General features: G+C 44.2%; 1 protein-coding gene across 1 annotated transcript in view; it reads left to right on the plus strand.

Moving 5' to 3' along the window:
• ADAMTS18 (ADAM metallopeptidase with thrombospondin type 1 motif 18) overlaps positions 1-15,072 on the plus strand; it is a 69,361-nt gene extending 54,289 nt beyond the window's left edge. Inside the window, 6 exon segments of the mRNA XM_036274510.1 lie at positions 1,177-1,303; positions 4,600-4,804; positions 6,102-6,287; positions 8,215-8,427; positions 10,665-10,812; positions 13,471-15,072. Of these exon segments, the coding sequence (XP_036130403.1) occupies positions 1,177-1,303; positions 4,600-4,804; positions 6,102-6,287; positions 8,215-8,427; positions 10,665-10,812; positions 13,471-13,586 (995 nt within the window). The 3' untranslated portion in view covers positions 13,587-15,072.
• The last annotated feature ends 6,287 nt before the right edge of the window (positions 15,073-21,359 follow it).

Below are 21,359 nucleotides of genomic sequence, written 5' to 3' on the forward strand. Positions count from 1 at the left end.
AGGAGAGAGATTCGATCCATTTTCCATTTACAGGGAATGAACCCAGCCAAGGGGGGGATGCTGGAGAAGTGCATTGTGGGATTCCCTCCTGCTTCGATTTAGCAACCCCTTCACGGGGCTCACAGGCCATGTTGGGTCCAAGGCACATGAAAGAGTTCAAATGAATAAGTTCTCCGGAAGTAACCCCTTAACTTTAGGGAATGCTGATGTGGTTTTGTTGAGGGCCTCCTGAAGGCAAATCTTCTTCAACCTCGTCGTAATAGCAGGAGTGACTTTTCATTGCTTCTCAGATTCATTTTAAGGGAAAGCAGCATGTAAATATAAACAATTCAGAAAGGTGGTAGACTTCCCCTTTGGGGAGCTGACAGATGCAGTTATTCACCAAGTTTATGCCTCAGGAGAATTCCCAAAATGAACAGAGCAAACAAGGCGTGCAATGCCACTGAAACAGACGGACGGAAAACCAGTCTTAGCTGGCAGGTACGGATCCGTGCGTAGTCAGTGAGCTCCCTTTTTGTTTATATGTGCACCATACTCTTTTTTTTTTAATTTATTTTTTTTCTTTATTGATTTTAGAAAGGGAGAGAGAGATAGAAACATCAATGAGAGAGAACACAGATTGGCTGCCTCCTGCATGCCCCCCACTGGGAATCAGGCCCACAACCTGGGCATGCGCCCTGACCAGGAATCGAACTGGCAACCTCTTGGTGCATGGGTCGATGCTCAGCCACTGAGCCACACCGGCCGGACTGCACCATACTCTCATGGAGAAGCAGAATCCTATGAGTGTCTGCACAGAACTCACCAGTGGTTTTCCTTTGAAGAGTAGTTCTGCTTGATGTGTGCAGTGTGAGTGTGAGTTGGTGGGATGTTTCCCTTCCAAGTGCTCTGTTTTCAAAGAGCTGTACGAATCACTGTGTGGTTCTAGAACCCACAGCAATCTTGAAAATAAAGAAGCTACACGTTCAAATTATTAAGAAGTGAAAACTATTATCTTGGGGGGAAATGGGATTCAAATTAGTTGCAGATTTTATCCAAAGGAGGCGGTCTCACACAATATATGGATTCCGTGTCTTAAATGAAATATCAAAACCCGGGTACATCAGAAGCTAAAGTTGGAAACAAAATTGAACTGGTTATTTGTAATTTTGACTCTAACTTTTGATGTCTTATTAGGTTACATAAGTGTAAAGGCCATTTGCTTACGAGATCAAAATACTCAAGTCAATTCCTCATTCTGCAATGTAAGAACCAAGCCAGCAACTGAACCCAAAGTATGCAATGCTTTCTCCTGCCCTGCCTAGTAAGTCATCTGGAAATGTCTTTCTGGTTATATTTGTTCTTTATGTGCCTTTATTGTTGGTATGAGATCATTAAAGCTCATGTGTCAGTGCTTCTGATCAACAGTGAGGTTAAGATAGACAGAATGCCCAAAAAAAGTAACAGAAGAAAGAAGGTAGTTGAGGTGACAATAAAAACGTGAAAAACGCAGTTTTGCTTTAGACATTCATTTAGCTCTGGCTATGCAAACCTAACCTTGGGATATAAAGATGTGTTTTTATTTAAAAAAAAACAACTTTTACATAGAGGCTCCTCTGCACAAATCAAACAGATATTTTAAATAACACAGATTTCTACATTAGTTAAATTTACATGTGGTTGTGTGCTTAGCTTTTATATAGTTGTCTAAGAATTTAAAAAGCATAATACTATGCAGACCACGAAACCCCAAATGCAAATTACACGGTAGCAAGACACAAAATAAAAAGAAAGAGGTAAGAGGCCAAGTGGTAATCCACTTCTGATGATGGCAACCTACGGGGAGCTCAGTGGGTTTGTTTTTGGATGGAGTTTAGCCACACTATTGTTTGAGCAATAATTTTCAGTAATCTCCCCCAGCCAAATGAAGTCTTTCTTGCGTGACTTATCTCCTGCCAAATGTATTTATATAGAATGGACAGAGTTTCTTCCCAAGCAAGGTTGTGTTCACTAATGTTTCGGATCATCTTAATAAGTAGTGTTTGTTTTGTGGTAATGCAATGAGTTTACACAAGCTTTTTTATACACATACATGTATTTTTAAGTGTATTTGTCATCATTGTTTGGGGCTTTAGCTATTTACTGATCCCATATGCCCAGTTGTCAGCCCAGTTTTTCTCTTCGAATCTGGAGCCAGCTGTGTCCTAAACACCCACCCACACAAAAGAGAAAGAAACTTGGGGGGCTTTTATGGATTTTTCCCCTTTTGCTAAGAGATATCAGGCACATAAGAAATATGTGTCTCTGCCCTGGCCGGTTTGGCTCAGCAGTTAGAGCGTCGGCCTGTGGACCAGGGAGTCACAGGTTCGATTCCAGCCAAGGGCACGTACCTTGGTTGTGGTTCATCGCCGGCCCCAGTTGGGGTCGTGCAGGTGGCAACCAATCGATGTGTCTCTCTCCCATCGATGTCTCTCTCTCCCCCACCCTCTCTCGCTCCCTCCCACTCTGTCTGAAGATAAATATAAAAATATCCTTGGGTGAGGATTAAAAAAAAATCTGTCTCTAAGACATGATTACCAGACAGTGTTACTGACCCTTATAGCATAATATCTCCTTTCGGTGTAGGTGTGTGTGTTTATGGACATGTAGGAATTGTATGCTTGAATGGCAAGCTGATGTTTTCTTATTTTGAGCCTCCTTCCCATCATTGGTTATCTCAGCCAGCCAAAGGAAGGGGCTCCATTTATTTATACATCCCAGAACTCCCCTGATGACCGCATGCAGAGACGATGCTCTGTGCACTAACAGGTTTACTGGCTATTTCAAAGCAGCCACGTTGGAGGGCTGCAAGGGGCATGATCGTTGGCCGTCTTCCTTTTTTCACCGTTATTTATTTCTCATTATTTTCTGTGGTGCTAATGGGGACTCGCAGGGCCTCTTCTCCCCTGGGATATACTAGAAATAAAATTTAGGTGCAGGCTATTAGAGCTAGAAGGGAAAAGGCATTGATCTGAGCTAACTCCAGTATTTCCCCATGTGGCAGTCATTGTATGTCAGCTCTGAGCTGAGGCCTGGGGTATGGAAATGAGGAACTTGGTGGTTCTTGCCATCAGTGAACCCACAGCCGAATGGAAGCGATCGATGTGTAAAGAAGTCATTGAGATGCAGTGAGATACAGACTTTAAGAAAAATGTATATAAAAAAGCAGTATGGGAGAAATGGACGTTGTAGGCGTCTGGGCTCTGGGGTGTAGGGGTTGATGGGGAAGGAGGCTCAGTGGAAAGCAAGCCTGGGGTTCCGATGTGGAGAATCATGCATGTCATGCACAAAGTCTATTTGTGAATGTTTCTTCTAGTACTTTTACAAAATCATCATCTTTGCCACCTGAAGAGAAGGAACTTGAATTTGGTAGACAATAAAATGACATCTTTATAGACAAATGTTGAAGCTGCTAATTTCATAATATATGTTTTCTTTACATCTTATTGTAGGATACAAATCATTGTACGAACATAAAGAATTGCTTTATTTGATACACTTTCTTTAAGAAAATAAGATAAAATGGACTATACAATGTTTCTAGAATATAATTCTAGAATCCTTGTGCTACATTCTCTGACCTAAAGGTCTTTAATTTCACACGTTAGGCTTGTGGGAAACCAGAGAAAAGATTTATAGGACTAGGAAAGGTGAGAGAAATGCAAAGCCAGGACGAGAACATATTTGTGATGTTATCTTTCTTAAAGTGGTATTTAGAATATCGGTGGCACGAGCTGAGTTTAGACATTGCTGCCATGGCACAAATGTATTAACGATCATAGCTGATAGATCTTTTTAATGCTAGGCCTTCAAACAATAGAATGTCAATGAATCAAGAGTTGTTGAAAAGGATTAGTAGTTTCAGTTGATTAACCTTCAGATAGAGACCAAGTCTCAGAAAGCTGTGAAAAAGCTGATCTGGCAGTTTTTAAATAAAGAACACAGGTCGTGTTTCTAACCCATCAGTCAGTGTTCAGACTAACCAGAAAAGCAGTTGGGGGAATTGCCGACGTAGACATGTCCTCTGTGAGACCTTCTCTGAATGCACCCTTCTCGTGCGTGGGTGTGCGCACACACCTCTCATTGACCCCCCCTTCCTTCAATCCCACTATTGTCGCTTGTACATTAACTCACAGTGTGGCCCTTATCAGAAAGTATTGTCTCGATGTGTCCACATGTATGCCCCTTCCCTGTGTTGTAGGCTCCTTAATGGAAACAACATTGCCTCGTTCCTTTTTCCAACCCTAATGCCTAGGAGAGTGCCTGGCACGAAGTTAGGAGCCCAAGACATTTGGCTGAGTGAATGGATTGCTCAGATTTCCAAATGGCACATGCTTCTTCCCCTGCAGAGGACAGGAATGTATTTTGCCCCAGAACTTTGCAGTGACTAAATGACTCCCTATAACTGGACCACATTCGGGTGGGCTTCCAAACCTGTAGGAGAAGGATTAGCGTGAGTCGCCCATGTTGGTTCTCAGATGGACCTGCGGCTTCTTCATCAGGCGGGGAGCCTGGGCAGCTGCTTTGGGAGGGATGCGGAGCTGCAGCTTCGCGGGCGGTAACTCTGCTTGTCACTGGCAGCTGGCGGCCAGGCGAATGGAGTGTGTGCAGCAGGCCGTGCGCGGGGGGCCAGCAGAGCCGGAAAATCCAGTGTGTCCAGAAGAAGCCCTTCCAGAAGGAGGCGGCAGTGTTGCATTCCCTCTGCCCAGTGAGCACACCCACCCAGGTTCAAGTCTGCAACAGCCACGCCTGCCCGCCAGAGTGGAGCCCCGGGCCCTGGTCTCAGGTAACCGGCCTGACCTACAGTCCTTGGTCTGGTTCCCCAAGGAAAACGGAGGCGACGAAAAGAGCGGTGGTATCTTGGCTTCCCAAGAGACTCTCAGCCGCGGGTACCTTCGCGAGAACACACTGCCTCAAGGCCACGGGGCACCCTAATTAACGTTTGTAGTGATTCTCATGCAACCTGCAGTTTGGAACCCGTACAGGTCCAGCAGTGAGTGCGGGGGCGTTGAGACTAGCGGGGGGTGGGGGATAGGGGGGGTGGGCACCGCTAGACAGTGTTCGAGGGGCAGGCGACCGGCAGGGGGAGCTGGCCACTGAATTCTCCAGAGCCCTTGGCAAAAACGAATTCAAAGAGCGATGCCCAAAAAGGCTATTTGACGCTTGCTTCAGTGAAAGAGGTGGGCTTAGAAGAATACACACAGGAGCTGGGCCTAACGTTTGCTGTGGTGACAAACTCCCAGTTATAGAGTGGGAAGCAGCATAGAACTACCTGTCATTCAGAGGTTCTCAAGGCGGGGGGGGGGGGGGGGGGGGGGGATCTGGCCCTGTCAGGAGACGGTTTTCATTGGCACAATGGGGGTATGGGTGCTAGTGACATAAATATCCGCCAGTGGACTGGACAGTTCCCCAAATTGTGCTGAGGGTGAGAAGTCTTCTCTACCATAGCCCACAGATGGTAAGATAATTTTAGACAATAATAATAATTTTTAAAAAATCCAGGGGTTTTATTGCCTGAACTCTGAGACCAGGGAGCAGCTCCTGACCCCATTTCTGCCATGCTGCCCCTTAGGGCACATTATATCCTGGAGGGTGTTGATGTCTGAGTAAATTGAACGGTGTACTGCCGTGTCCCCCCCAGAGGTCAGAATGAGGTTTTGTTTTTTTAATGCTAGGACAGCATGGAAAATGTTATGTTAGGAGTATATCTGTTCGAGGCAGGGAGTGGGGAAGAAGATATCAGAGCACGCTTGGGATACGGACTTTCAAAATGAGGGCATATGCTCACTGATTGCTAAGCGTCACGCGGTGCTGAGTTTGGTCTTTTCTTTGCAATTCGGAGTTGTAATTTACAAAAGGAGAGTGTGCTGGACGTGGGTAAAGGAAATGGGCGAGTTCTCCATGAAAAGGAGCCTTAATTCATGCAGTTGACCCAGAATTTTACATGGCAACATTTTGAGAAGAGTGTTCTATTTTTCTTTTCTTTTCTTTTTTTTTTTTTTACTACTAAAAACAAGTATGTCTGAGAACTTGAAAGTCATTTGAAACCCGCATGCCAATGGCATTTTCCTTTCCGTCTCAAGTGTTCCAAGACCTGTGGGCGAGGGGTGCGGAAGCGGGCAGTCCTGTGTAAAAGCCCCTCCGTGGCAGAGGGCGTCCCCGAGAGCCTGTGCTCCGGCGTCCCGCGACCAGAGGCGCAGGAGGGCTGTGTCCTGGGGCGATGCCCCAAAAACAACCGGCTGCAGTGGCTCGTCTCTTCGTGGAGCGAGGTACGTAGCTGTGCTGCGGGGTCCGGGTGTGTGTTCCAATGCTCAGCTCAAACACCAGCACCCAGACGCTCAAAGCATCTGTTTGACACGCACATTCCAGGCACCTCCTAACTCTTCCCGTCTGATGTCTTCATCAAATATCGATAAAGCCCCGACCCCACTGATCGGGTGGTACCTGGGCAGTGGAGGTACCACACTCCACTGGGATCGAGACGGGTGAGGAGTGCTGTGACAGGGTCCGTCATGGGACGGCTTCAGGTCTGCCCGACCCGACACCAGGGGTAACTGTTGCCAGAGGAGCCCTTCCAGCCATGTGAGCCTGAGGCTGAGCAGGGATCCGGCAGAGGTGGGGTTGGGGAAAGGGTGCTGCAGACAGAGGGTGCCCCACACAGGGAGAGGCTGGGACACACTCAAGGATGGGACAAGGGGTGGTGGAGCTACAGACATCATCAGGGACAGATCACGAGGGCCTCGGGGAACAGACTAGAAGTATATCTTTTCAACACTGGGGAGCCAATTAAAATGTTAAAGCCCGGCCGGTGTGGCTCAGTGGCTGAGCATCGTCCCATGCACCGAGAGGTCACTGGTTCAATTCCTAGTCATGGCACATGCCCAGGTTGTGGGCAGGCAGGAGGCAGCTGATCAATGTTTCTTTCTCTCTCCCTCTTAATCTAAAAATCAGTAAAAACTTTTTTTTTTAACGTTGACGAAGTAGAATCCTTGCAAAATGGGCAGAAGCAGGAAAGGCAGTTGCAGGGGCATCACAGTGACTAAGACCAAACGTGAAGTGTTTCCGGGATGGAGAGGAGCGCAGCCTTTCAGACTTCCCAGAGGGGCCTTGTGGTGCCTGCAGGAATACACGCGCAAGGCAAAGATGCCTCCGAGATTTCTGGCTTGGGAAGCTCCGAGGAGTTCACAGATGTAGGAAACACGAGAAGGACCAAGCCAGAAGCAGGCTCCGGTTACCTGAGAAGAGGGCTCTGCTCTCCCGTTCGGTCTGGTGCGGAAGACGATGGTGAGGGTCAGTGCAGGAGGGGTTCTCGCTCAGCTGCTCTGGCTCTCTTCCAGCGATGCCCTTGACTCTGTCCAAACGATGAGTATAGAGCCAGCCGTCCATCTCTCTCTTCCTCACTCATTTTCTTTAAGAGAGATTAAAACCCTAATGGCCAAATGCTTGGGCTCAAATCAGACTTGCCCCATTTGAATGCAGCTTTCAGGATTGCCCGTGGGCTTGACCTTGGGCTTGGCACTCACCACGGCTCAGGCTCACTCTCCTGGTCTGTGCACTGGAGCCGGAACTCATATCTCCCTCGGAGAGCTGTTGCACGGACGAAGTCGGTGTTTATAAGTGTTAAATTGGTGCCAAGTCTTTCTTATTCAGTACATGGAGGCCCTACACGCTCTCTCATGATAACATTGAAAATATCTAAAACAAGTTTTCTCATGCTGATTTCATCAGTCCCCATCCTTCTCTCTCTCTCTCCTGCCATAACACGTCAGGTTGTATCTCCACTGAGAGGGGCAGGGTGAAACAGGGTTGTTCTTCCCACTCAGGAGCCTCTAACTCATCTCTGTGCCCCGTGTCCTTGGCACAGGCCTCGGGTAGACCTGGACATCCAAATCACCACCACCCAGAGACCCTGATCCATCCTCTGCCACCTGACCTTGTCTGGACTTGGCCTCACTCACATCCATGGGGACGGTGCCCCATTTTGTTCTATGGTGCTGATGAGCCCTGTGACGGGTTCTCTCACCTGTAGCACGAGGGGCTTGGTCCACACCTGTGGGATCCTTGTGTGCGTGTGGTTGACTTGCCGTCACCCAATCCCTCTAATCCCACGTGGAGGGCACGCCCTCGGGCTGGAACACACCTGCTCAGCAGACATGGGGAGCTGTGCACACTTACCCCTCCTTTCTTGGCCCCCAGTGCTCTGCGACCTGTGGTTTGGGGGTGAGGAAGAGGGACCTGAAGTGCAGCGAGAAGGCCTTCCAGGGGAAGCTGCTCACTTTCCCAGAGCGCAGATGCCGCAACATTAAGAAACCAAACCTGGACTTGGAAGAAACCTGCAACCGAGGGGCCTGTCCGGCCCGCCAGGTGTACAGTGTGGCAGCTGGATGGTATTCATCGCCATGGCAACAGGTGAGCGCACAGCGGTTACGAGGGTGGTGTTTAAGTGAGATTCAGACGGTCCACCAGGGTCTGCTGTGAGAGACCTGTCCACGTGTCAAGAATGAAGGGCTGCGTCCTTTGGCCAGCTTTACCACCGGCGTGGCCTGGGAAGGCTGTAGAATCTGTGAGCCTCAGTTTGCACATTGAAAGTAATTGAGAGGATGTCTTGCAGGGCTTGTTGTTTTTTCATGAGTAAATAAGATAATATAAAGCACTTAGTACCCAGTGCTGGTGTTTGCAGTTGCTGTTAAATCCACCACTAGCGTCTTCTATATTCTAGAAAAGTCACTCCCAGTCTTGACTCGTCTGGTGCTCATGTCACGTTTCCGAAGGATAGCTAACGTTTTCAAACCACTGCTGTGCACCATGCCGAATACTTTACATGCATCTGCTGTTCTCTTTCTGCCTCCTTTCAATGGTCTTATCAGTGGGCATTCTCGTCCCTGTTATGTGGATGAGGTTGGCAAAGCTCAGAGTTAGGCATTTCAGCCAAAGAACCTCCCCCCTCCAGCTTCTTCAGCTTATCAGGTGTTAGTGCCCCCCTTCATCTTGGAAGACTTAGGTGATGTGTTGGTCACACTGGTTTGGCTCTTATTGGTAGGAGCAGGTGATGCTAAGTCTGAGAGAACAGTGTGTCCCTAGGGACCCTCAATTATGTGTTGGCCCTCACAGCACTCCAACCAACAGATGGAGCACCACTCTTGAGAGAACTCGCTGGCTTGAGGGGTGGGTGCGAGTACAAGATGTGTATATGTGTGTGTTTCTGTGTTTATATACACATGTCTGTATACTGTTGACCCTTGAACAACATGGGTTTGAATTGCACAGGTCCACTTATACGTGGATTTTTTTCAATACTGTATTTTCTCCATAGCATTTTTTCCCTAGCTGACTCAATTGTAAGACTACAGTATATCATATAAATAATACAAACTATGTGTTAATTGACTATGTCATCGGTAAGGCTTCTGGTCAAACAGCTGGCTATCAGTAGTTAAGTTTCGGGGAGTCAAAACTACACATGGATGTTCAGCTGCACAGGGAGTCAATACCCCTAACCCACATTGTTCAAGAGTCAACTGTGTATGTATGTGCGTGTGTGTGTGTGTGTGGGGGGGGTCTGGGAAGTAAAACATGCAGGAAAGGAAATTAGCATGGTTTTATTTCTCTAAGTGGCTAGGCACTATACTTATGTGGTTATCTCTTTACTAAGCGCAATACCTGTTGCTATAGATTGCTTTTTAATAATTTATCATTATTTTCCAGGCTTGGAAATTGATTCTTATACGATTATTTAGATTAGAGCAGAATTGCCAGCAAGCCAAACACGCTCCCTGCCCGTCGGTGCTAGAAAGGCAGAGCGGAAATGCAGCAACAGGTGGTCCACAGGAAGAGTCTGCCAACTCCTGGCCTAGATGATTTGATAACCAACATACAGCTATATTGAATCTGGGGCGAATTATCAACTCATATTCTTTCCACCCCGAATACCAGTCTAGATAGTGAGGAGGTCTTCAGCTGCAAGAAAATAAAAACTATAACCCAGTGAATTTTAGAAAGCAAAACAAAAATAATCAATTGAAAAGGCTGCCCTTTTCCTTGATATTTTCTTGTTCATTCTTTTGTTATGTTATTTTGCTCAGACGCACATGAAAATGTAAGAACATTAAGAGTCCTTGTTAGTCATCTATGTTTCTTTTTATTCTAATGGGACAGGACCCTATCCGCCATGCGGGGCAGGGACTTGGCGGGGCACCCGGCACAATTCCAGAGCTGTCTGAGCATCGTCTCTTGCCGTCCTAGTTTTGAACCATCCCCTCCACGAATGCATCTGCAGGGATTACTTGGAATTCTCTAACTACTGTGATTAATCGCCTAGATGTGTCTGTATTTGTTTCTGCATTCTTACGGCAGCTTCTGTATTTCTGGAAGCTCTCTTCTTTATGAGTCACTTAACTGGGAGAGACACCCTCTTGGGTGAGACAGATAGCATTAGCCGGAGACCCTTCTAATCAGGTCAGATGACTCCCACATGTTAGAAAGACTGTGGCCCGCAAGCACGTGTACCTGGCTCTGGACGGTTCCTTTTATCAGCAGGCACCTTGGCAATGTCGTGGAGCATGGAGATTCTTCTTTGATGTCACTGACATTGGAAGGATACCATCCAGCTGCGTTTCTGACTCCTCCCTCTCTTCCCTCTTCCGCAGTGCACAGTGACCTGTGGAGGAGGGGTCCAGACCCGATCCGTCCACTGTGTCCAGCAGGGCCGGCCTTCCTCGAGTTGCCTGCTCCGACAGAAACCTCCAGTGATACGAGCCTGTAATACTAACTTCTGCCCGGCTCCTGCAAAGAGAGGTAAAAAGGACCCCACACTCCAGTCAATTTTACTGGTCTTCAAAGAATATTTCAAAACCCCATACTTGGTTGTGCAGCTTGTACAGTCCACGCCTCTAGGGGGTGCCATTCACGTCAAAGTCTCTGTGCATAGCGCTCCTTGGAGGTGTGCAAGGCGCAAATCCAGGCAGTTCTTCTCAACATGATCCCGTGTGCAGGGAACACTTTGTTCTGGGGTAAGGCTTTTTAGTCATGAATTCTTACTTCAAAAGGGAGAAATGGTCATCTTGAGAGTCCATTTCTCTAAAATTTTTTTTTTCCTCACCCAAGAACATTTTCCCACTTTTTTGTTCAGATAGAGTGGGAGAGAGAAACACCAACGTGAAAGGGACACATTGAGTGGCTGCCACCCGCACAACCCAACGAGGGCCAGGGATAAACTGCAACCGAGGTACGTGCCCTTAGCGGGAACCGAACCCGGGTCTTTCCGGAGCGCAGGCCGACTCTCCAACCACTGACCCAAACTGGCCGGGGCTCTAAAGTAAATTTTAATTGAATAAACACATGAGTGTTTATAGTTATAGTCTCTGTGTGCCAGAGACTATAGTAACCCGTGGGAATGAATGAGTGAAAAAGAATTGCCCTCAAGGAGCTCACATTTTAATTGAGAAGACATTTTACAGTCAATTACAGTGACTAGGTATTGTCCCAGGACAATAGCTGAAATGTTTTCTCAATTCAGATGAAGTGCAGTGAGTGCTCATGGGAAAAAGTCAATGACTGCACTACACCATTCCTCACTAGCGCAGCGTATTTCAAACACCACAAGATATTTTTCAGCCTAAACAGATTTCCTTGGGCTGAGGACTCGTGTACTTGCTGAGTTGTCTTTTTCTGGAATCCCAGCTTTTCCTACGACTGTCTGATCTCCTACTCTGTGCTTGCCAATTTGTGGTGAATCAGATTCAGGACTGCTCCTCACTTCCCACCTCTGCCTACACAGTAGTTTATCTCCTTCTTATATAGCCTTAGCTCCTGCCTCTGGCATCCCTCTCCCTTATCTTATCTGAGGCTTGCACAGGACCAGAAAGCTAGTAATGGAGCAGCTGCCCAGAGACAGGTCACCTCTGGGCAATGCTGGAATTCTGCAAACCTGCAGCCTTTCTCAACAGAAGGCGTACGGGGGTTTGAGGGGTGGTGCACACATTTTGAGCAAGTGGTCATGTTTTCCCAAACCACTTCCACCCTTCAGTCAGATGGCTTCAGACGCAACCTCACATGCAGAGACTGTGGGAACCAGATCTGGGGCCTCGCCCACCAATGTAAGAACTGCCTTTTTACTCTGAGTGGCTGAGAGCTAACAGGAGAGTTTGGGACAGAGACGTGACATACACTGGCTTAATTTTTCAAGGGATCACTGTTAGATGGAATGTGTGTGTAAAGGGGAATTTTAGGCAGAAGAACCAAGGCTTGAAGAGTGAGCTGTAGGCAGTTCTGAATCATGGAATGATCGGCTACAAATTGGGAGCTTTGCATGCTGTGACCTAAGGCACAGTGCAGAGCCACTCAAGGATGGAATCAGAAGGCACATGAGTAGATGCCAGTGTGTGGTTTCGGGCGAATTGAAAGTTAAGGCAACTTCAGGTTTGCACAGAGGAGAGGAAAACCATCCCAGCCTTGAAAGAGAATATTCACGTCGAGGGTAGACCTTAAATATTATTGAAGTCAAAACTTCTTGAGAATCCAGTAACACGACTGGGCCCTAACTCCTCAAACATGTATTTATGTTTACACAAAGAACATTGTACAATCTCATGTGCATTCTGGGTAAGAATCCCTGATGTGCACTGTCCCTAATCAATAATCACATCTGTTTTCCTACTTAAAGAAGTAGGAAAGGACTGGTGTTGATATATAACCAATCTGCAAGTAAATGGATTTAAGATTTAAACCCACAGCCCTGGCCGGTTTGGCTCAGCGGTTAGAGCGTCGGCCTGCGGTCCGGAGAGACCCGGGTTCGGTTCCCGCTAAGGGCACGTACCTTGGTTGCAGTTTGTCCCTGGCCCTGGTTGGTCGTGCGGGTGGCAGCCACTCGATGTGTTCCTTTCACATTGATGTTTCTCTCTCTGTTCCTCTCTCTCCCTCCCACTCTACCTGAACAAAAAAATGGGAAAATGTCCTCGGGTGAGGATAAAAATAAATAAATAAAAAGATTTAAACCCACAGAGAGTGTTGCAGCTGGGCCTCCAATCCAGGTGTCCCAACTCCCAATACGTTGGGCTCCTTACTCCTCAAAGTAACTTCATGACCCAGCAGCATCCCCTGCATGCTTATTAGAAATATAGAATCCTGGCACTCACCATGGACCCTCCGCTGTTTTGGGTACTTCCCTTGGATGCAAAATGGTACCCCACAGGCTATTTGGGAAGGATCAGATAATCTCTGGCTACATATGACTTTTTCCCTTAACATCCACTCCCCCCCTTATCAATTTTTGCTAATGGTCATAGTCATTGTTGATGTCTTAATCCTGCTCCCCCCACCCACCTCCCAAAGTCCGAATGGTTAAGAAGAAAAACCGCTCAGAACTACAGGCAGGTCTTTCAGCTGTAGGCTTTCACCGTAAGAAAAAGAGACGGAGCCTTTTCCTAACCTGCTAAATATGTTTTCTCATTTTAGAGGATCCATCCTGTGTAGATTTCTTCAGCTGGTGTCATCTAGTCCCTCAACACGGCGTCTGCAACCACAAGTTCTACGGCAAACAGTGCTGTAAGTCATGCACGAGGAAGAGCTGATGCCCTCCCTGCACCTGGGGCCAGGGTCTCACCTGTCAGCGCAAGAGCTCACAGGTGGTTCGCGGTGTTGAGGGGCCAGCTCCGAAGAACAGATGGGCTTCTTTTTCAGTTCCCCAAGGCACAAGGTACTCCGAAGCACTTGAAAATGGGAAGCGATGACAAATCTGACTCACAAAAGAAAGACAAATGAAAACAACGTTGATTTGCACTGTGACATGAAAGAAGGGATGAATCACACTGAGAGATGTCAACTTTTAATTATGTCCAAGTGAGAATCTGGTCAACTTGGGGACACACCCTCCTCCCCGTGAATTGCAAAGGGTTCCATGGCAAAGACAGCTGTTTCAAAAGGGTCCTTCGAGACTTCGGGTCAGAGACGGGGAGCTGGGGGAATCAGACATGGACGGAACGTATTCTTGGAGCTCCCAGTTGGGCTGACACTGCGGATCCCCCAAACCAGGAGTTACACAAGAAGCCAGATGGTGCTAACGACAGTGCTTGCTGCTGGACTAGCAAGCTTCACGTTACGTTTATTTAGTGTGTGTGTGTTGTTTTTATTATTTTGTTGAAAGTATATTCTGCTTCTAGAGAGTCTCCAAGACTAAAATTCACAACTTGAAAAGTGTTCCAAGGAATATTCTCAAAACAGAGCAACACGGACTATTTAAGATCTCCATTTAATTGAACTTCACACTCTGGGGGAAAAAAAGCTCTTAAGAAAGATAACTGTTGATGCCCTACACATTATAGTAACCTCGTCACTGTTGGTGCTAGGCAGGGTCCTCGAGTCTGTTCTTTGGGAATCAGAACTGGTGAAATGCACATTTCTGGTAAAAATCTAGGAGGTGTTAAATAGCAGCGTGTTGAAAGAGAGGAGACCATTATTCGTAATGCTTCCTACTTATTGTCAGAGCTGCTTGGAAAATTAAAGGCCACTTGTGGTTCTTTCCTACCAACTGACATGTTTAAATTTGCCCTGAGATGTCGTGAACAAGAGAAAAAGTCAGAGTGGCAATAGAAAAATCCATCTGTCTTCCTGATATGTTAATATTAATAAGTCATAATATGCCAAACCATTCAATGAATAAGAGGATTTTACAATCTTTCAGATGATATTTTCAGTCTTCAAAAGCCAACTGTTGGTTGGCACTAATGAGCTTAAAATTGTTCTCAATTGCAGAAACACCACGCTATTTTGCCAAAACCAAAGTAACTTACAAGACTGGGTCCTTCTGTGATTTTTTTGAGATGTGGCTATAAAAGATGTATTTATATAATTCTACTCTAGTCCTCAGTTGTTGTTTTTTTTAATGAATGTAACCCAGTTTTTACTGCTTTAAAAAGTCTCAATTCAAACAGGGCTTGGGCAGCCCAACCAACTAGATAGTGGTTTATTTGTTAGAACAGCCTTCATTCCCATTCAAATCCTCCATTCTCGAGTCTCAAAGAACCAATTGGAATATTCCCTTAACTCTCTGCGTCTAGAGTAGTGGTTATTATCATTGGGGTAGGGGTGGGGGGGAGAGTTCTACATCACCACCCTCTGAAAAATTACAAGTTCTTTGTTTCTTTATATAATTATCATTTTATTTTATGGAAAAATTAATTTATTAATTAATAGCCTATTGTTACGTGTTCTCACTTGCTTCTCTGAGTGCTATTAATTCTGAGGAAAAGTGTTGAATAAAACCATGGGTTAAAGAGAAAAGTCAGAATATATGTGTAATATTTAATTATTTTATAAGTTTTATAATAAAGTGTTCTGTTTATCTTTGAAACTTGTTAAGTTCTTGAATAAATTAGTGAGAATTCGGTTATTTCCAAGGTGCTTTAACTGTAGAGATGTTACGTTTTCTTAGGGAAGAGTTGAGAGATTTTTAGGGGCAAAAGATCAGAAACAGGTGACTATTTACCATCTTAGGAGTATTTTCTTTTTTATTCTAATGGTCATGTAAACATTTAAGAAAATTGTCCAAGTTAGTTAGATAAACCATTAATGTAGTTGGTTTTCTTTTTTCCCAGCTGAAAGTCATTCTGGTAAAAACTTGTTTTATAAAGGGAGAAGGAAAGAAAATAAAACTAAATAAGAGCCCAGAAATCAATCCATGCCTATATGAGCAGTTAATCTATGACAAAGGAGGCAAGATTGTATGATTGGGTAAAGACAGCCTTTTCAATAAATAGTGTCGGGAAAACTGGACATGATATGTGCAAAAAAAAAAAAAATGATCACTTTCTTACCTTATATACAAAAGTAAACCCAAAACTATAAAACTCCTAGAGGAAAACATAGGAAGTAAATTCTTTGACATCACTCTTAAAAATATTTTTTTGGATATGGCAAATAAAGAAAAAAATAAGCAAATGGGACCACATCAAACTTAAAAGATTTTGAACAATGAAGGAAGCCATGAACAAAAGGAAAAGAACTACTAAATGGGAGAAGATACATCCAGTAAAGGTTTAATATTCAAAATTAAACCCTTAGAAATTTACGCAACTTAATGACAAAAAACCACCAAACCATTTGATTAAAAAAATGGGCAGAGAACCTGAATAGACATTTCTTTAAAGAGGACATACAGATAGCAAACAGACATATGAGATGCTCAACATCATGAATCATCAGAGAAATGCACATTAAAACCACAATGAGCCCTGGGCTCGATTCCAGTCAAGGGAATGTACATCAGTTGCATTTCATCCCTAGTCAGGGTCGTGTGGGAGGCAAGCAGTTGATGTCTCTCTCTCTCACCCTCTCTCCCTTCCACTCTATCTGAAGGTAAATAGAAAAATATCCTCAGGTGAAAATTTAAAAAAACAACAAAAAACAACAATGAGATATCACCTTACACCTGTCAGAATGGCTATCCTCAATAAATCAATGAACAACAAGTGTTGGCAAGATTGTGCAGAAAAGAGAACCCTCATACACTGTTGCTGGGATTACAAACACTATGGAAAACAGTACGGAAGTTCTCAAAAAATTAAAAATAGAACTACTATATGATCCAGAAATTCCACTTCTGGGTATTCATTTGAAGAAACCCAAAGCACCAACTTGAAAAGATATATGCATCCCTATGTTCATTGCAGCATTATATATAATAGCCAAGATATGGAAGTTACCGAAGTGTCCATCAATAGATAAATGGATAATGAAGTGGTAGAATGGAATAATACTCAGCCATAAAAAAGAGTCTCATCTTACCATTTGGATGGACCTGGTGAATATTATGCTAAGTAAAATAAGTCAGTCAGAGAAAGACCAATACCATATATTTCACTTATATGTGGAATCTAAAAAAACAAAATAAATGAACAAACAAAACAGAAACAAATTCATAGGGAAAGAGAAAAAAAATGAGTTGCCAGATGAGAGAGGAGTTGGAAGAATGGGTGAATAAATTAAAGGGATTAAGAAGTATAAATTGGCAGTTAAACAGTCACAAGGATGTAAAGTACAGAATAGGGAATATGGTCAATAATATTGTAATAACTATGTATGGTGCCAGATGGGTACTAGACTTATTGGGGTAATCACTTAACAGTTACATAAATGTCCAATCACTATATTGTGCATTTGAAATTAATATAATATTGTGTATGTCAACTGGAAATCAAAGAAAAATATTTTTAAAAGTGAAAGAAGAAGAGAAAAATAGAAAACATAAACTGTGCTTATGTTCCTTTGGCTGGTTTTCCTCAAAACAGAGACTAAGGAAAGGGCTGTAATTGGAGCTAAAGCCCAGAGCTGTGATGTCAACCTCAAAAGAAACAATCTCAAAACAAAACAAAACAAAAAACTTAGTGCTTCATTTACAAATTCTAATTCTAAAGAGTGGGCCCTGCCCACTTCAGTTGTAGTGAATTTATTTCAGCAGTATTTAGTACTCCACAGTCCCTACCCATAAGTTTCTTAAATTTCTACATAATTGTGCCCCCAGCTCAGGATCATTCTGGGCCATGATTATAAATTTTATATACAATTTTTTTTATTGACTACTATACCAAATCTTTGTGCAATCATCAATTTTTTACCCTAGTAAACATTCACTTTTTTTTTTTTCCAAAAATTAAATTAAAAAGCAATTTTTCTCAGGCTTTTCAAATTTTGAATCATCAGACTAGTGGAGAATAAAAGCTATCTGGGCAAAGTGAATCCAACTGACCTGAATAAAAAGTGCCTTTCCCTGCATATATGTAATATGTGGATTATTCATGCATGCATACCTTTAAAATAGATTTAAGAGGATTTTATATGAAATATCGCTAATGGGCAAACAAAAAAATTCAGTTAAAAATGAAAAATGGTATAGATGGCAGAAAAAAGACAGTATCTCTTTACACCTTTAGGTAATAATATATTAATAAAAGTAACCATATATTTGTGTTTAATGGGTGCCAGGTACTATACTAATAAGGCCTTAATATGTGTTATCTCATTCAATCCACAACAGCCTAGTTAGGAAGACAGTGTTGTCTTCCCATTGCAGATGAGGACTCTGGATTCATGGTCATCAAGGTGGGTCAGCACTCAAACCCAGGTCCACTGGACTTAGAAGGTTATTATTCTCTTGTCACTGTTGCATTACACTGGGAGAGACAACACGAAAAGAACAGGTAGGACTTCGAACTCTATCCGTGTGCGGAGGATCTGGAAATAAATGACTCAGCAGGGAAGAATTATGGGCAGAGCTGGGATGATGTAAGACGGGGAATTGGGAATGGGAGGTAATAAATTCCCACTTAGCCTGTCTTTTCAGTAAAGGATACTTAAAGACTTGTTGCATAACCGTCTTTATCCCCTAATAACTGCTTCTCTCTGGGATGATAGGATTTCCTGAGCAACAGAATCTGAGTCTGGAGCCTACAACGTCAAGTCCGTTAGGATAGAGAGAGTGAGGAACAGCGCGCATGGTATGGATTCTGTATGCTTACCGGAGGGAAGGATGATCTCACAACAGCATATACCATACAAGAGATGGTTTAGGGAATGAACAGCACAGAACCCGTTCTTGCTAAATGCATTGTAGAAAAAGGCCATTCACTTACGTTCTATGTGGGTTTCTTTCAGGAATGAAAGTATATGCTGTTAAGTCCTCACTCAGTGTCATCACTCGGTTCTGCGACTAAGTGAAACATGTCATGAAACCAGTTTTCCCACAGGCTAATAGATATAAACGAGAGTTAAGTTCCTACAGCATCTTTTTGACGTTATAACAGAACGATACTGAACAGAAGAGTGATATCTGAGGACCTGCTGGATACGAATTTCATGTTTTGGCTGCCTTACCTTATCTTTCTCAGAGGATCTTAGGTCCTCTAACACCTCCGTGGCTTCCACTGATGCTCAGACTCTCCACCCGAAGTAGCTTTCATCAGTCACCATGGATCTGGGTCACCACCTTCCTCCTCCAACGAGGACCCCAGCGAGAAGTGATTCTTGAACTGCTGTCATTCATTTGTTATCATCTTGAGTTTCCTGTAGACACAAACCACCACCACTAAATTTCGAAGTTACCTTAGTAAAAACATTATTTGATCTAATAAAATATTATTTAAAAAGCAAACTTCTTACAACGCCTTAAAATGGAAAAATCTATATGATTTGCCATAAACAGTAAGGAACTAGAAAAGTAAGCCCACCAAATAATATTAACATTTAAGTTGTTGATTTTAAGTAGAAATATAATATTGTCACTATAATTAGTTACAGAATTTATACTGAAAAAAAAAAAAAAAAACCCCAATGAGGATAAGGGAACTTTCTATAGTTCCTTCAGAATATTCTGTTTTGCATCGCTAAGCTTAGGATAAAGATGAAATTTCCTGTCAATAAGATTATTTTTATCTTGAATCCTAATTTATATTTGTACATAGGAAAGAAAAACTACATCCATTAACTGTACCTTTGCTGATAGAGTTAGACATGGAGAATAATGATATAAGCAACTTTGTTCAACAAATTTTTGTGTATAGAGAAGCCATCAGGAGCAATATCCAGAATCTAGTTTTCTGACTGTGTCCAGCTATTTGTCCAGCAGAGCAATGGCAAATTGTCTTACCCATGCACAGCCACCATCCTGTTAGAATATTATGAAGATACACTTGCAAGCTATTTCTAAGTGTGTTCCTGAACTGGGTTTAGTGAGGATCACAGCTGAATTCATAGTCAGGTCATCCAGTAACAAAAAATAATTTACATGCCCTGTCCAGTTTGGCTCAGTGGTTAGAGCGTTGGCCTGTGGTCCGGAGAGACCCGGGTTCGGTTCCCGCTAAGGGCACGTACTTCGGTTGCAGTTTGTCCCTGGCCTTGGTTGGTCGTGCGGGTGGCAGCCACTCGATGTGTCCCTTTCACATCGATGTTTCTCTCTCTCCCTTCCTCTCTCTCCCTCCCACTCTATCTGTACAAAAAAATGGAAAAAATATCCTCAGGTGAGGATTAAAAAAATAATAATAATTTATATAATTGTTTGTTCATTTAATTAACAGATGAGGTCCTCACTGGGTTGAGAAAGAGGCACCGATGTCTAGGAAAATGAAACCCTGTAGGCCATTTGTCCCCAAGCCCCTCTGTTTCCTTCTACCCTTCTTTTCTTCTTCCCTGCATTGCCTGGCCTCCCCATTTAGGCAGCCTCTGCCTCATGTAGGTCAGGACACGGCCTGCCGTTACCTGTGTGGCACTGTAATGCCCATACCACATGCTGGAAAACACTAAATAAACGCTTGGTACTCCTGAACCCTCTGTCCCCATGGCTAACAGACTTTCTAAAACTGGCGAGCAGTACAAAAAGTGGCATTTTTGCTGGAATAAGTTAACAATCAGAGCTCCTGGAGGAGATGGACTTTGAAGGCGAACCAGGGCCAGGGGCTAAAGACGAGACATGTGTCTCTCTGACTCCCTGCCCTCCCCTCTCTGTGACCGGAGCACAGGAATAGGGCAGCCCGCTGGGATGAAGGCCTGGCCAGCTCCACTGCTCTGACCTCTCACTCCACCTACTGTGGGGCCAGCTGTCTGTCTTTTTTGTCTTGGAAAGAGGGTCCTCTCTCCCCTGCCCTGTCCCCTTTGAAAGCTCATTTGATCTGGAGTAAGTCTCAGGACAATAATTTTTTTTTAAAATATAATTTTCCCCTCAAATTTATTATTTTTTTCTTTTTTCTTTAATTTTTATCCTCACCCAAGGACATTTTTTCATTTTTTATTCAGATAGAGTGGGAGGGAGAGAGAGAGGAACATCGACGGGACACATCGAGTGGCTGCCACCCATATGACCCAACCGGGACCGGGGACAAACTGCAACCGAGGTACGTGCCCTTAGTGAGAACTGAACCTGGGTTTCTCTGGACCGCAGGCCGACACTCTAACCGCTGAGCCAAACCAGCCAGGGCTCAGGACAATAATTTCTAAATAATTAGTAACCTCACAATCACAAAAATATTTCACCAAAACATCCCAGGCCCCATTTCAGAAATTTTATTAAGGAAGTCTAGGGTAGGACCTGGAATTTATCTTTTTTTTTTTAATCCTCACCCGAGGACATTTTTTTGCATTTATCTTCAGATAGAGAGGGAGGGAGAGAGGGAGGAAAAGAGAGAGAGAAACATCGATGTGAGACACACATCGAGTGGTTACCACCCGCACGACCCCAAGGTTGGAGGACAGACTGCAACTGAGGTAAGTACCCTTAGTGGGAACCAAACCCGGGACTCTCTGGTCCCCGGGCCGATGCTCTAACCACTGAGCAACCGGCCAGGGCAAAATTTATCTTG

Source organism: Molossus molossus, unplaced genomic scaffold (assembly GCF_014108415.1).
Source record: "Molossus molossus isolate mMolMol1 unplaced genomic scaffold, mMolMol1.p scaffold_m16_p_21, whole genome shotgun sequence".
NCBI lineage: Eukaryota > Metazoa > Chordata > Mammalia > Chiroptera > Molossidae > Molossus > Molossus molossus.